Source organism: Oxyura jamaicensis, chromosome 4, assembly GCF_011077185.1.
Source record: "Oxyura jamaicensis isolate SHBP4307 breed ruddy duck chromosome 4, BPBGC_Ojam_1.0, whole genome shotgun sequence".
Lineage (NCBI taxonomy): Eukaryota > Metazoa > Chordata > Aves > Anseriformes > Anatidae > Oxyura > Oxyura jamaicensis.
Genome location: NC_048896.1, coordinates 70179620 through 70197049, shown reverse-complemented (window position 1 = coordinate 70197049; position 17430 = coordinate 70179620). Strand labels below are relative to the sequence as shown.

General features: G+C 36.3%; 1 protein-coding gene across 4 annotated transcripts in view; it reads right to left on the bottom strand.

Moving 5' to 3' along the window:
* The window catches only part of GABRA2 (gamma-aminobutyric acid type A receptor subunit alpha2), a 56597-nt gene that overhangs the window by 24265 nt on the left and 14902 nt on the right, over nt 1-17430 (bottom strand). For all 4 annotated transcript variants that reach the window (XM_035323921.1, XM_035323920.1, XM_035323922.1 and 1 more), the window contains one exon: nt 7791-7858. In XM_035323921.1, coding sequence (XP_035179812.1) covers nt 7791-7858 — 68 coding nt within the window. The remainder of the gene's footprint in view (nt 1-7790; nt 7859-17430) is intronic.

Here is a 17430-nt window from a genome sequence, read left to right as displayed (position 1 = left end):
GTGCTTTTATAGCTGGACTCTAATACAGTACAATTAAACATAACAATTCAAGTATGTATTATACCAGCTTACACTTAATTTTAAGGAGAGGATGAGATTCTGTAATAGTACTGTAATAGTACTAAGAAGCACTGAGGCTCTACTAGTTCACTGGTTAAAAGAATAAAATGGTGAAGGAGCTGCACTCTTCTTGTAATGCATCGTAGTTTTGCACAATAGTATGCACAGTAAAAAAAATATATATATTAGTATATCTGAGGGAAACTTTAACTGAGTATAAGCAATCTCTTCTCTTTATATGACAGTCATCTTTTATTATTATTATTATTATTTTAATTTATTTTTGCTAAGGCTAAATTTGTATGGGAAAAGCTCAAACAAAAACAAAATCTACTTCCATCCTCTCAGATAATGGTTTTGGGATTTTGGCAGTGTTTTTATCTAGAGTAAAGATGGAAGTGTTCCAAGCATCTCAAAATTGCAAGTGTCCATTAGCAAGCTGTATTGTTGTGAAGCAGACTGAACATTTTATTAAATAACCTCCTGGAACACAGCATTTTTTTTAGTGAATAGTTCAGGCCAAAGTTCCTCAATCCCTACTTGTAAAGATTTTTCTGAGTAAACTCTAAAATGTTTGGCCTTTTCTTGTCAACTGTTGAAGCTGTCAACTGACACACATATATAACCATGAAAGCAAGCTTTAAATACTATAAAATAAATAAATAAATAAATAAAAACAGGTAAATAATACTAATAAAAAAATAAAAGCAAAGGAACTGAAAATAGCACATATTTTTATTGATTGCTTAAAGACAGTCAAAAATACTGTAGTTAATACAATGGTAATATAAACACAGGACATTCATGGACGTAAATCTCGAATAGCTCATAGGGACTTCATATTAATTTTTACACAACTTGTTGATTTTATTTCTCCAAAAGGATAATTCATATCTACCTTGATGCAATGCAGTATGTCTTTTAGTTTAGTTTAAAAACATTAACAACATTATCATGAGACTGATATTGTTGAATACTACCATGGCAGGTAAACAAATATCAAAACCTCTTCCAAGAAGCCAAAGAAGCAGTTTTAAAAAAGCAACTCAAAAAATGCAGTTGCTCAAAGCAAACTCATCTGCTTGGCATCTGAGCATTTTGGATACATCTGAATTTTTGTTATAATTTGATATTGTGTGTTTGAAGAGTGCAAATGCATAATGTAAATTCTGCAAATTAATTTTCCAAACTTCCTCAATAAGTATTTAGATCTATCTTAAGTATTTAGATCTATCTTTCAAATTAAAACTGAAATCAGCTTTACAGCAGGAAGAACAGATCTTAGTTTTTATTCTTGGTCATTTAATTTTCAGTGGGATAGATTTATCCATGGTACAAATGTTATACACAAGGGCTAACACCCAACAACATTCTGTACAACCCAGTAGTTCTTGGAATACACAGTTGGATGGTGCTTGTTTTGTCTTGACCTTGGCCTGCCTAGAAGACTGGACAAATATTTCTAATATGGACAAATATTTCTAATATGGACAAATATTTCTAATATTTCTAAAATCCATCATAAATAAAGCATAAATATTTCAAAACAAACAAACAAACAAACAAAACAAACAAACAAAAAACCACTCATCTAACAGTATTGGGACTGAAAGATTTCTGGATGTAATTCACTCTCACAAAATCCCTCAAAACTCTAGTCACAAACACTGGCTACTTGGGCTCTGTAGAAGTACTAATAGTACATTAGCCATGTATCTAAGAGTAAAACTTACTGCACAGATGTATAGAGTCCATTTGTCCTTTTCCAAACTTTATTTTCTGATGTGTATAAACCACAGAACATAGACAAAAATAGCAGACAGACAGATACTCCTTTTAGGTTTTTGAGAGAAGCGGGTCTTATACGCTGGTGAATAGAAATCTTGAAAGTGTTACAAATAAACACCCTCAAGGAGCAGGGCTGAGATTTGAATGGCACTGTTCATTATTTTTTAACAAAATACTTAACAGCTCTATTAAAATCTCAAATATTCTCTTAACAAGCACTACATTTCAAACAAACCTTCATTCATTTTTAAATATATAAATGTCTGCTAGATATTTTTGACTTTTAATGCTATAAAGAAAATGTGGTATATTTCTAGGGAACTGTAGCAAGCTTTTCCTCTGTTTGAAGAATTTATTTCAAGTCAACTTCAGTCATTTTTATCTAAGCATTTAATCTAAATTAAGTATTTGAAAAAAGTCTGGAAAAAAGTGTTTAACCAGTTTGAATGATTGTGTCTAAGGGAAGAAAATGTCTTCTTATTTATATCCATTTATGAAAAGGTGATTCTCTGAATGGCTCTTTCTCTTTCCATAGATCTGATGCAGAATGAACTCTGAGTCTAAAATAAGCACTGAGGACAGATAAGAGAGGAATGGGAAAGATATAAATTGGGCTTACTTAGAGATTGAACAATATTATTCACAGTACTGTCACTGAAAATACAAACATTTCTCATTACCCTTTCTAGTTCAGACATGGAGAAAGAGCAACCCTGAAACACAATGGATACCTGGTGCCAGGGACAGGAATCCAAATAGAAAGTACATTGGGAGCTAATATCAGTGCTTGGGCACAGTCTCTGACAAATGGAACTCTGATATTTATCCACTTGACAGGATACTGCACAGGAAAACAATGCTTCCTAAGAGGATAAAAGGACAGAAATTGTGCAGACCATCATGTGAGGTATCCTCCTTAAAAACTGCCTATGGATCTCCTTGCAAAGGCAATGATCTTGGCCTATAATAAAAGGGAATAGAGCTACCAATTTACTGACTTTTCAGAAATATATCCATGATAAAAAGACAACCTAGAAGCTCCCCAGTGCCCTAGAGAATGAATTGTATTTACCATTTCTGTTTGCCTTTTAGTCTTAATCTACACTTCTGTAACTGAACTAAAATAAAATCTACAGTAAAATAATTGCTTTACTTTTTTTTTTTTTTTTTTTTTTTTTAATCCTTGGGAAAAAAAAAATCATAATCAAGCATTCCCTTATTCTGTCTGGACCACACATCCCCTCTAGAGCCTCTTCGCATTTATGAAAACGTACCTAATAATCAGGTTTTGAAACAGCTAAGACATTACCTTTCACAGAAAAAAAAATAAAATAAAATCTGAAATACAGAATGGAATTATGAAATCTGAAAAGCAGACACACAAAAATAAATGTGATCTGGAGTTCAGCCTCTTCTCTGAAGAACAATCCTCCATTGCAGCAAGAGGTGTTATAACAGTCCTTGTGGTCATTTCTGGTTTGACCTTCAGTCTTCATTAAAAATTGTGTACTGGCTATATTTGAAAAATCGGAAATGCATCTTGAAAGTTTAATTGCAAATTGACAATATGAAAGGCTGTGTTGCAATGAACTTGTAGGTGGTCTAGGTATAACCATCTATGCAGAGAAATGGTCATGTTTCTCAAAGCTAGAGTGAGTGAAAAACAAGTCTCTCGGCAAGAGATTAGGAAAAAATATTGTGTATAAACACAAAGAAAAGATAAAGACATAACCACAGTAAACAAAATTCTCCAAACACAATAAAAAGCTAAGGTTAGAGGTTGAAATATAAAACTGTAAGAAAGCCTGTTAGTTTTAATATTAAGCAAAACTGATATAAGTCCTGTCACCTACTAACTGTGTATTGTAGGGAAGTAGGAAAGACAGTTCCCAGTGATAATTAGAAAGGCTGCTGTGAGGCAATACTTTGCAAAAGCTTGGCAGAGTTTTCTCCTCAGCAGACCTCATATAAAAGTTCTCAGTGGCTATATGCTCTGTCTTATATACAATAACTGTTGCTGGAGGAGCAAATAAGCTTTCATTTTTTTATATATATTTTTCCTCTCAAGCAGAGCAGCACTTATCTGGGAAATTATAGAAGCCAGAGTGTTAGGTGAGTCTGGACGGAAAGTAATTCTGAGAAAAATCTGTAAAAGTAATTTGCTTGCAGTACTAAAACCAGAGCTATTGGCATATCTATAAAGCTATGCCAGTCTATCAGACTAGGATAAATATCATTTACTAATTTTGAAAAAAAAAATAATAATAATTTCTTAAGTTAAATCATTTCCATTTTGTCATCCTGGGGACCATATTCCAACCAAAATTATCTTTCACTTTAGAATGTTCAGAAATGAAATAATTAAAATTAAAATTAACCTTACAATTCTCCTTAGAAAATTAAGAGATGTTTTGTTTTTCAATTGTTCTGTTAATTTTGGGGGGTTTGTTCTGTTTTGTTCTCTTTTGTTTTGTTTTAAATAATGCAGCTTTTCTTCTCCCAGGCTAATGTCAAAGTAAATTTGTATTACTGATCTGGCTGCAAGCCCATAAGGCGTAGCATCATAATACTGAACTTAAACATTTCAGAGAAATAACATCTCAGAAAGACAGAACAGTGAAAACAAAACCTGTTTAATCCTATTTTTGTTTTCCTTCTTTGATGCTCATCAGTTTGAAAAAAAAAAAAAAAATCCTGTTGTATATTGGCATTTTCTTTGACATTACATACTGTGGGTAATATACAATAGCATTTTTGTAACAGAGATAATATGGGTGCAGCCATATTTTAGTCACAGCAGTTCACTTGAATTGCAGTTTGCAAAAGAGTTCTAGCAAAGATTAAACAGATTAGGTAGATGACTATCTGGGGCAGAACAGAAAGTAGCATTTTTTATTATTATTTATTTAGTCAAAATGTTAATTCAGGAGGATCAAAAACTTTGACTCTAAACATATTTGCAGAATAATCTGAGCTTCAGATTTTACCTCCTGAATTTCTCAACTACAACTTCAGCTAGTCTAAAAATGGTCAGAGATCAAATTTGCCTGGACTTACCTCTTTATGTCAATTACTTCATGCTACTGGAAAAACACAGAGAATTTGTATGAAATCCTACACTCCAGCAATCATACTGAGTCACAGGCTGTACACAATAACATATTATCATTAATGTGAACTACTGTACCTAGTGAGGAATACAGAAACCTCACAAATTCCTATGAACCCCAAACCAGTTAAGGTTAGGATGACATTTTATCAACTTTTTGAATCAAAACTGTTATGCAACAACAGCGTCCTTAGAACCAATCAACCTGTAATTCTACCTGTAATTTTCAGTGTGCCACTTCTCTGTTCCATGCTATAATCACATATCAACCATCTCCAACAGTAGTGAGTTCCCTTCCTGTTTTCAATAAGCTTTCTTCCTAAGCACTCTGGCTTTTCACAAGATGCTAACTGCCAAAGATAAATAAATAAAAAATAGAAGGAAAAAAAAAAATAGATAATGCAAACGGGTCCAGTCATATGTCTGCTGACCTTCTTTGTTAATAAAAATCCCAGGGGAAGGAATTCTGCTGGCAGCAGTGACTATGAAAGTTTTGGACAACAGCAGTGCCCAGCTTGAAACCCTGATGGGACTGAAGGCTTCATTTAACACTGGAACAATGGAGAACCTCAGGGGCTGGAACCCAACCTTCCTAAAAAGCCCTGCAATTCAGTTTGGGCTCCTATGAAGACTTCGGAAGACAAATCATTTCAAAATGATGTAATAATTAGCTACTTAAGTTAAATTAACCCTGAAACTTGTAGCAGTAGGTATTAAAATGTTCTTATCTACTTTTTTTTTTTTTTTTTTCAAATAAACCTCCCCATTACAGTAACAGCTGCCATTCTAATATACTACAGTCTGCTTCGATAATACCTCTGAATACAGCAGTTACAGTAGTGACATCAAATGACCTGAGAGCTTACTGTGTTGTCATATCTGCCTGTGTAAATGGATATCCAGAGTTCTCCATACATTTACACACTTATGTCAAAAGTATTCCAGGAGCTTGGTCAAGGAGCTTTTCATTAATGCCCCATTTCACCACAAGTCACCTGCACAGCCTTTGATATATATCCCTGTACCACAAACATCACATCTTTAAACTTGGTTTAACTTCATCTCCCAATTTTTCAGGAATGCTGTAGATGTGAGGACTGTGAAGTCATGCTTTACAGGTCAAGTGATGTTCATATTGCCTTTGTGTATAGTGTGGATACCCATTTTTTATAATTCCTAATAAACAAGAATCAATTCAGAAACTTAACATCATTAGGAAAAACACCTCAAGAGAATTAGTAACACATGCAGTGTCAAAAGAAAACAAATATTCATTTTTTCTGTGAAAACAACTTTTCATGTGAAGCATCAGTAATTTATTCTTCACAGTGGAAACAAAGCTCAAAAAATGAAACCACCACAAAAATAAATAATTAAATAAATAAAATAAAATAACAGAATGTATTCTCAATAGCTATGATTGCTAGTCAGTGAACGAATACCTTTAAAAACACACACTGTGCTATAAATAATATTTAGTTCCATTGCAACCTAGCATGTAGAATCAAAATGCTTCCTGTTTTGTATGATGCATAATGTGAAAGTTTTCACAGGAAAAAAAAAAAAAAAAAAAAAGTAAATATAGACTGGCTTTAAAAATATTAATTTTCTTATGCATATACAAATATAGTGTGTTATATTTCATATGTTACCAATAATGTTTAAAATTCTTCATAAATAATTTTATCACTTTTTCACCACAATTACACATAACCTGCTTTCTGTATCTCACTTAGTCCTATGTCCATTCATCTGGTATATGTGTCTTAGAAACATAATAACCCAGATACTCATAGGGCTCTCATATTGTAAAGGACCAGCAGAGAGTGATAACGGCAGCTAGATGAACTTTCTGATTATGTCATTCTTCCCTTCTTTCCTATCAGAGGTGTTTTATCCATGAAGATCTTTCTCACTAATGCAACACATTCTCCCTAATCTGCATTTGATTTGCAGTGAGCCTACAAAGAACCCCTTGTCTCAGAGTATTTTTCCAATGCTGTTTTCATGAAAAATTGTGATCCAGAGCAATATTTTGATATTTTCTTTCTTTATAATGTCACTGACTTCATTTAGATGGTTCCTGCTAACACTACTAGATCCAGGGACTATGAAAACCTTAAGCGCTCAATAAAAATTATAACCTCTTGGTTTGGGGCTCGTAAGAATATCTGGCCAGAAAATCTTGCTTCCCTGAAATATTTTTTCATATATTATCATTACAGAAATTTTTGCTAAAAGTCAATTCACAAGGTGATCCACTGATGACTACGTTTATATGAATTTCATTAAAAAAAAATCCATAAAAAAAACTTGCCAAAATAGTGGAAATTTTGATAAACCTTTTTTCCACAAAGTTAGTTTACTAAACAGTGCAAATGATGCAGGACAGATTAGTAAAACCACACAATCAGTGCTGAAGAGCCAACTTCCAAGCTAAATTTCAAGACTATTTTTGCAAACTAACTCCAGACAAGTCCCACATTAAGTGTGCTTTTTACAGTGCACTTTGCAGTTTGGTTTCATCCAAAAGGAATTCAGTTCACCCACCTCAAGACTGCTCTCAGAATATGAACCATAAGTATAGTCAAGGGCGCAATAATCAGGAGATTCACTGGTACAAACTGAACAGTTAATACAGATGTACTTATCATCTAGGGTCTATAAACCAATTTCCATCTTTGGAACTTCTGAGATTTGGTACTTCCTGACTTCAGGAAAATTGCGCCTAATCTTCCCACAACAAATGAAAGCAGAATACAACTTTAAAAGCAAGATTATAGCATATCTCTTTACATCTTTTACCACACAAGCAAAAGACTCAGAAACTCACCATATCTGTGTCTGAAACAGGTCCAAAACTGGTCACATAGATGTTAGTGAAGACTTCAGTAATACTATCTGATAAAAAACAAAACAAAACAAAACAAAACAAAAAAAAGTAATCACTTTAAATCTATAGTACTTCAAACTCTGTATACAAAATTATGCAACATTTTGAGCAAGTTTATGCCCTTATTTATTCCTCTGAACCAGAATCCTGTGGTAAATACTTGGGGTCTCTACCCCACTTAGTTACACTGTGATTACAAAGAGGTTATCAGGCAAGAGTTTGTCCCACTGTGTAGTTCATTTCAGTTAAATGACTATACAGCTATCAGAAACTACATACATATTTCCCATATCTCTATCAGCATAAATAATTACACTGTATTGGACTGAATGAGGTAGTGCAGTTCTAAACATGTAATGACTTTTTTGCAGAGGTATTATCTCTGTTTTTGCAGATAATTCCTATTAAAGCCTTTCTAGTTCAAGGCTGTTTTCTTCATCCTGAACAGGTTTTTTCAAAGCCAAAGACAAAAAAGACGTTACAAAACAATTACACACTACACCAAATGTAACACTCGACCATGTTCTATGTTTGAATTGGGTATTTTTTAAGTGGCATGCTTTAACATAATAGTTCTTTCCCTTGATACATGATGATCTTGAGATACTGCTGTGGTACTGTAAACAGTGTTAAAAAAAAAAAAAAAAAAAAAAAGTGCTTCCCAATCACTGGAGCCAGACAGCCATGAAATCAGAATATTAAATATTGTACTGCAGGGAAAAATAATTGCTGAGCTTTCTGTCTTCAGTTTTCAATTAGACTCAAAACTGAATGATATTCGCTAAGAGGGATAGCACACACTTGCAGGAAATTTCTCACAGCCATTGCCAGCTGCTGTCTGCATTCAAAGCAGTAAACACAAGGAATTCTTTGCCTTAAAGCCAGTTGCTGGCTGGATAATAAATATTTGAATACAACTAGCCGCACTTTGACTCAACCCAGAATTTTCCATTCCTAAAAAAATACATGCCTGTGACATGACTTATCCTGCTATTGTATTATCATTTCTATATTTAAGCATCATATAAAATGTATGGTTAATACTTTTTATATTGCTAAAACTACCTTTTGACAAGTATGTGGCACAGACAGATTTTATGTGTAATTGTACTGAGGCCAATAATCACTGCCCTCTATTGGAAAAAATCAGCAGTACTCACCCATGACTGGAGAAGCTCTACCAGCCACCAGGCAAAGGCAAGACTGTTCCATGTGTGGCTGCACAGAGAGCAGTGTATTATCAAATAGATGTAGCTGCACCCAAAGCAGAGATGGAGGTGATACAATGCTTTCAATGAACTTCTGGAGCATGATGAGAGCACACTCCCACACTTCCACTTTTAAGGAAACTTGAATTTGCTTCCTTAGACCAACACTAGACACATATTATTTAGAATATAAGACTTGGTAAAGCCTTTCCTCCAAAAAGAGAACCTTCTTTCCAGGACTGTCTTTGCTTTTCAAGCAAATAAATAAGACAGACTGTTACTATGTGTCATTCAGGCACTCTGAAAGTTCATTCCCTGCATATCTTGAGAGTTGTTTATTTGTGTGATAGAGATCTCAGTAATTTTTCCTGCAGCATTTACACAAAAAAAAAAAAAAAAAAAAAAAAAAAGCAGAGTTGATTTCTACTCCAAAGAATTTAGAAACTAATTTTAAGTCAATGGACAACAGAAAGTGCTGTGTCTGTACCATTCTTAATATTCAACACACATAAAGTATGCGTCTGGCTGAAGTATGATACTGAAACAGGTACAGTTCGAAAGACTAGTGACTGCATGGTGCCTGTGGGAGACTCTCCAGAAAAAGAATTATTCTCTCCAAATGATTACCTGGCACAGGGTGAGATGCAACGGAGAAGTGACAAGACAGACTACTCTTCAGGGGGTAAAACAGTGCTGCAGGGACTAACTGTGAAATTTGGCCTCTACTGTAATGATAACACACAATCTTAATTACAATTCCACAAAAAACAGTGCTGTTACAAATATATGACTGACAATCAAGTATTCCAATGGCAAAGAACCAGGGTTAATTTCAATTAAACTGGTATAATCTGAAGGAACTCTGTCAGAGGCAAGAAAATCATTTGGCAAATCTGAATCTGTTTCCTTCCCCTTCCCCCACTCCCCCACCCCCCCCCCCCCCCCCCCCCGCAAAAAAAAAAACATGGTTGGAGCATGGTCCTCTTGTAACTTCACCCTAATGATACCTGTTGTTTGCATCTGACATACTATTTGTCTTTACAATTTGCATGTAGTAAATTAAAGGACATAAAATCTTAATGTTTGCCTTGCATTTTAAGTTTTTATATTAAAAAAAAAATAAAATCCTATATCTAATAACATTATTTCTGTTTCTGGATACTTCTGGATCAATCCTGCCATCAGAAATGAGCAAAGAAGACTGAAATTGTTGAATTGTTATTACAACAGCCTGTAGATTCCTCCTGTTGGTGTGCATTAACCACTTCAAATCAGGGATCCTAATTATCCTTGAGTCAAGGACCAAGACTGAGGGAGAGGAGGAGGAATGGATGGGGGAAAGAAGAGGCATGCTATCCAGAGATTCTCAGCTGTAAGAGCTTCATTTTAGGTCATCATAATTAAGAAAAGTACTTCAATGCATATAAAAAGTACTGGGGCAAATTCATCCCTGATAGCCTCAGGAATGAGAATGAATACAAATTATCCATAACTACTATTTTCTGTCTGCTAAAACTGCCTTTAAGCCATCATAGCTCCAGGTAGTGGTGACAGCAGTAAGTTTCAATGCAACCAGTTACTTTTCCCTGAAGTGAGGGTTCATCCTAACTGCAGGCACTCCACCAGGCTGCTTCTCCTCAGGCGAGAGTCACATTGCAGCTCAGAATGAAGGGAGTGTGCAGAACATCTTGAAACAGGGTTATGAAGAGAACAAGAGAAGTTGGAAAGTTACAACAGATGAGAAGACTGAGGGAAAGGGAAGGATAAACAAAAACAGAGCAAAATAAGATAATAATAATAATAATAATAAACTGAAGAACAGAAGAACGGAAAAGAGGAACTGGCAGACCCTTTTCTGCCTCCACTCAACGTTCTGCATATTTTACATTTCTATTCATATCCTACATACAAGGAAAATGGTCCTTAAGAAGCAGAAATGTAATAAATCTTGAATTATTCCAGTTATAATATGTTAATGTTAGCAGACTGAGCCTTGTGCCTCTTCATTTATTAGTTTACTTACTGTTACAACAAAGGTTCATCTGAATTACAAATTTGAATGCAGTGTTTTGTAATCATTATCTATGTAGAAAAAAATAAGATAATCCCTTTTTTTTGCAACAAATATTCTAGTTTTCACTTTGAATGTATGCATGCTTTTCAAATAAAGTCTGAATTAGAGCATATCATTTTGTCCGACTAGTAACTTACTGAAAACAATTCAGATAAAAACAGACAGTTTCAGAAGACTTTCTGATGAGAATTCATCCAGCAGGCACTACAGCTGCAGGCTTTATATAACTCACATTCTGTTAAGAACAGCACTAGTTATCTCAGTCTCTCTTAAATCACTGGAGATTCAAACAGTTCTGTATCATAAATACTTCTGCAAAAGCCAAAGGAATGTACTCAGCTAATGAATGTTCAATGCAACATGCATTTGTGTACACATCTGCAGTTATTTTTGTGAGAAAAAAATAAAGTCAAGATTTTTCCAGTATAAAGTCTTTTTCTTAAATTGATATGTCAACACCTCACTGAAAGGCCTGATTTTTGAAAGTGCTTAAATCAATGGAAGCCTAGTGCTTTTGAAAAACAGTCCAGCTTTTAAAGAACTGTTTGTTGGGAGGAGTTGTGGTTAATATTTATAGTTGTGATCTCTTAAGTTATTCTGAATCATTTCCTTTGAAGGCTGAATAATGAACCAGGAACAGGAAAGGGTAAAAATGTATTTTTCACTTCTGATGCTCCCATTAAGGGGTAAAAGTCTCAGATGTAGAATATGATATATAGATGCCAACATTACACAGACTGCCCTGAAATTCAGTAAATATAGCTCAGCTAAAATAATTTTTTTTATTATATATATATATTTTTAATGAAAGTAGCCATAGCTGTTAAAAGAGAAATATAGTCTTATCTGACTTAGCTTAGGCTAATTTCTCAGAAGGCAGAAGCCAAAAGTAGCTGAAAAGAAATGGATAGTTAAGAATAAAGAGATGAAGAAACGCCCATCCTAAAAAAATCAGTAAATGCAAGATGCAAGAACTGTTAGGATCATGTTTCAGATGATTCTCAAACACTGGTTTCTTCTGATTTGCTTTCCTTATTTGATCTGTCATGCTATCAATATTGAAAACAAACAAACAAACAAACAAACAAACAAAAACAAAACAGGAAATTAAAAAAGTATTAAATATACCAAACTGCAGAAGACTTATAGATCATATGTATTCTTAGCTGGGAGTTTTATTGTGTGTTTGAATGCCATTTAGGATTTTATAAACTTTAATTATAATAACCTCTCTCTGAAGACAATAATTCTACTATCTGCGTTTTTCCATACTTGGGAAGCTGAAGCTTTCTGATGGATTAAGCAAAATATAAATAATATGAAATATAGGTGTTTGCCAAATCTGGATTTAGCTGTCCAACATTAAATATCCATATTGAAAAATGCTCACTGACTTGTCTGAAATTGTAAAAGGAGTTCAGAGCCTAGCTGGAGTTGGTATCAGTCCACTTCAATGCACCAGCTCTCCTGTTCTTGGGATACCCTCTCTGGTGGTATGAAATACCACCGACTTGTTCCTTAGCAGAAGAGCTGGCTCAGCTAAAGTAGATCAATTGGCAGAGAATTGCAGTGGCTGAAATGTAAATCAATCACAGGTTGAGTAATGCAGATGGTCAGAAAAGTCCTATGAAAAGGTTCCTAGATTGGGTTGGAATTTTTATGTATTCAAAATTTTAGTCATAATACTAAAATTGTAAGTTCAGGGTTTGGACAGCTAAAATAAAAGCCAATCTGCCTGAAGTAATCAAAACTATCAAAAATACTTATTGGTGGGACAGAGCTTTTAAAGTATACATATATATAGTTCTAATGCATGGAATGAAACAATTCATCTTTCTCTTAAAAACATTATTTTAAATGTAGAGTAAATAGTACCCAGGAGAACAGCGCAAGACTGTAATTGAAGGGCTGCTACAGCATGCATAAAAATTTGAAAATGAAATACTGTTCTTTAATTACATCAACAAAAAAAGAAAAAAGATCAAGTTGGAGTGTTGTGGGAGACTTGATGGAGGATTTCTGAGTTTTTGTGGAAGTGTTGTCAAAAGCTTGACGTTAGTTTAATTATTTTGCAATTAAAATTATTTAACTGGAATTGACATTGTTCTGACATTGTAATATGGTCTCCAAGGACATGCTTGGCAGTGTTGCCCAAAGGCTTTGAAATTGTCATTCGTAATACAAGTCAGGAATTGCACAGGTGAAACAGCCAGGGTCTTAATCCATCAAACACTGTTTGAACTCAACATGCTGCCCTTATCTGACAAGCTCTTTAGTGTGTCTATCGACAGCTCAAGTCACTCTCTGGCTGCAATAGAATGAAGGGTCAAAGAAGGTCAAGCAATCTGGAGCCATGGGAGCAGTAAAATCCATAGGAATGCAGATATTTCAGAATACTGTTATGCCAGTTCTTGTTTATATTTTTGGGGGGCGCTTTATATGACAGTTTTATCTAGCCAAGTACTTACCATCTCCATTCATTAACCACCGTTAACTTAGAACAGTTTCAAAGCTTCATGGACATACACAAATACAGTTGCAATTTGTAAACTGAAGAGGGCTTTGCAGAGGAAGCAACTTCACTTCTCTCCTTGACATGAGTGTTTCACTTCCAATAGCTTCACTCTATCCTTGATCTAGTGGCAAGACAATTTCTTAATACATGGAAACTCCTCTTTCAAATCTCCATCTTTAACAATGTGTATGTAGAGTGCTTACCATTAAGACCTAGCAATATCTGCAAGAGTGACTGTTAACAGTTACTCTCTTTGTTCTCTTTGGTATAAATGAAAACAGAATCAGGCCCTGTATTTTATGTCTTGTGGTGTTAACCAAAACAAGAATGTGCTCTCTGCTACTTTTGCAGCAAAACAGTGGTTTGTTTGAACACAGTCTATAGCAGTTTAACAGTATAAAGGATAATCTGACAGTAGCCTAGAAAAGGACAGATGTTTATGGTCCAGACAGACACTTTGGGCAGTAGGGCAGGAACAATAATCTACTACACCCAGTAAGAGATGCCTTTTCTTCAAGAGATCATTGAAGTTTTATTCACATATAATCCACCTGTGTTACGGATTAAAGAACTCCATCCTCTCAATTACTTAGTAGGACATTAGTGGAAAATCTGAAGAAAGGAGGAAAACATATACTGAAGACATACTTGAAAGACACAGGAACTGACAGCCAGTAAGCCAACAGACACAAAGAGACTTGCCTCTGAAGAGCTTTTATCAGCAGACATTGTATCATACAGTTGTGATGGTTTCGCTTGGGTGGGTGACCGAGCTCCACCACAACCGCTCTCTCACTCCCCCTCCTCAAAGAGGAACAGGGAGAAAATACGATGAAAGGGGCTCAAGGGTTGAGATAAGGACGAGGAGATTGCGCGGTAATTATTGTGATGGGCAAAACAGACTCAGCATAGGGAGATAGTAAGATTTATTGCCTATTACGAATGAGCTAGAGAAGTGAGAAACAAAGGAAAGAAACCAAAAGCACCTTCCCCCCCCATCCACCCTCTTCCACCTCCTCCCCCCGAGCGACGCAGGGGAATGGGGGAATGGGGGCTATGGTCAGTCTATAGAAATTCTTCTCTGCCGCTCCTTCTTGGTCACTCTCGTCCCCTGTGCTGTGGGGTACCACCCACGGGATGCAGTCCTTGCTGAACTGATCCAGCGTGGGCTTCCCACAGGCAGCAGTTCTTCAAGAACTGCTCCAGATATGGGTCCGTACCACGGGGTCCATCCCTCGGGAGCACACTGCTCCAACCTGGGTCCCCCACGGGCAGCAGCTCCTGCCAGGTCACCTGCTCCTGCGTGGTCTCCTCTCCACGGGCTGCAGGTCCGGCCCGGAATCTGCTCTGGCAGGGGTCTTCCACAGGCCGCAGTCTCCGTCGGTGCAGGGCCACCTGCTCCACCGTGGTCTCCTCCACGGGCTGCAGCGTGGAACCCTGCTCCACCGTGGTACTCCATGGGCTGCAGGGGGACAGCCTGCTTCACCATGGTCCTCACCACAGGCCACAGGGGACTTCTGCTCCGGCGCCTGGAGCACCTCTCCCCCTCCTTCTTCACTGACCTTGGCTCCTGCAAGGCTGTTCCTCACTCCTCTCACTCTCCCAGCTGCTGTGTGGCGCAGTGTGTTTTTTTTCCCTGTCTTAAATATGCTCTCACAGAGGCGCAAACAAAATCACTTATTGGCTCAGTTCTGGTCGGCAGTGGGGCCCTTACCAAACATGGGGCAGCTTCTAGATCCTTCTCACAGAAGCCACCCCTAGGGCCCCCTGCTACCAAAACCTTGCCACATAAATCCACTACAACAGTAAATACACAGCTACATGTAAAGACTGTCAGAGACCCTACAACGGCCTACACAGAACTCATGAAGTTGGACAACCTTCCTCCTTCTGGAGAAAAATATATGACTTTGTATAACATTTTTCTGGTATGCTTTTAGCTGACGTCTTTTTTAGGTATAGGTTACCCACAAAATGTGCACAGAATGAAATGTAGGCATATCTGCAATTCACATAATGTGATATTGTCTCCACAGTCAGATAATTACTGGGATTTGTCCTGCATGTAAGATACTGGTGCAAACTGTAAAAGCACTGTTTCCACCTAGCAAAATAAAAATTAGAAGTTCTCTCTGTGCTGATACATTTACACATTACAAAGATAATTTACACATGTATGTGACAGATTTGGGCTTTAACTCTCACTCAAAAAGAAGAAAAGAACATAGATCACATATACAAATGTTATCCTTACTAATTTCTCTTCTCTCTCTACCAATAGACCTTTAATTTACAAATCTCATTGCTTCAAGAAGCAAATTAAATATATTTCCAAAGGGATCTATAAATGAAAAGCTTAGATCCAAGTGATATTTGAGGCACAATTTTAACTTTATTGTGGACTTCCTACTCAAGTTTAAGAAAGTCACTGAAGGGTAGGGCTAACGACAGACCTTGGTGCCCAATTATCCTTTTAAGTACATTGAACAAGCTCCGCAAAGCTGTTTAAACTTCCAGTTTCCACTGAAATCAATAAAAGTTAATCTGAATGTCTCAGTGGTCCAGATCATAATGACTAAATTTTTCACTTATATTTGTTCGAATTCCCCTTAGTCCCAAACTCCTGTCTAACATTGTCAGTACCTAAAATTCCGTGGCTGCTTATATTTCCACCTTAAGGCAAAAATATCCTGATGCTGCCAAGCAGCCTAAAGAACTGGCTCTCAACCAAGTCCCATTGAGTTCCTCAAACTATATATAATTACAAATTTACTGGGCCAGAAAGACACTTAGAAAAAAAGTAAGAAAACAAGCAAGAGACTGATTCCACAGCCTAGCAGTACTCATGGGATGTAGCAGACAGAAACTGAGGTTTCTGCTCAATATCTAATTATCTATACAAAGCAGATCAATTCCTTTCAAAGACTGAGGAAACATGCCCTATGTTAGAAAATTCACCTTTGTGGCCAAGACAGACCCCGATACACAGTAACTTAGTTCATGTCTCTGCTTTACATCAGTACAAGCACATGACAAAGGATGCTATCTCTCTCCCAAGTTTTCATCATCCCAAGCTGTCAGCTCATCTCACAGCTCTGTTTTCAGGAGATGAGGAATAGCATGAGCTCTAGAGGGGGCACAAAAATGTGGACAGAAAAAAGTAGAGATTGGTAGCATTTTCCAACCCAAACTTAGATTTTTCACCTGTGTTGGCAAGAAATAGCTTCTGCTGCATGCAACTCTTCAGCACTTTTAATAACTTATCTTGACAGATCCACATTGAGTGTATTGGCTTTTAAGCTGCTTTTACAGACAGTTAAGGGTAGGTCCACATCATTTCCAAGGTGTGACAACGTCTTGCTTTACCTGTGTTCCACAAAGGAAACCTGAATGTTTGAAGCAATTAATTTCACTGTCCATAAAAGCTAGGCATTGCCAAATCTAAGTATATATGGGGCAAATTGGCCAAAGACTGTGAATGGCTTTACGGTCCAGCAGTAAAAAATATAGGTCTCACTCTGTGCTCTGATACATGAAACATCCCTACTGGAAGGGATAACTTTCTCAGAGCAACCAAAAGCCCTATGTCTTGTTAACACAGTTGGAAAGTAGGAGACATAGATTCAGATAAATTTTCTAAATCAGGTAAAAAATAAATAAGATGTTTAAGCAAGTATATACTGCATTCCTGATGAGAAGTACTATCTGGAGCAACCCATATCACATCAGGCCAGCCAATGAAACAGTGTCTATCTTGAATACTGCTTCTACTGAAGCACAAGA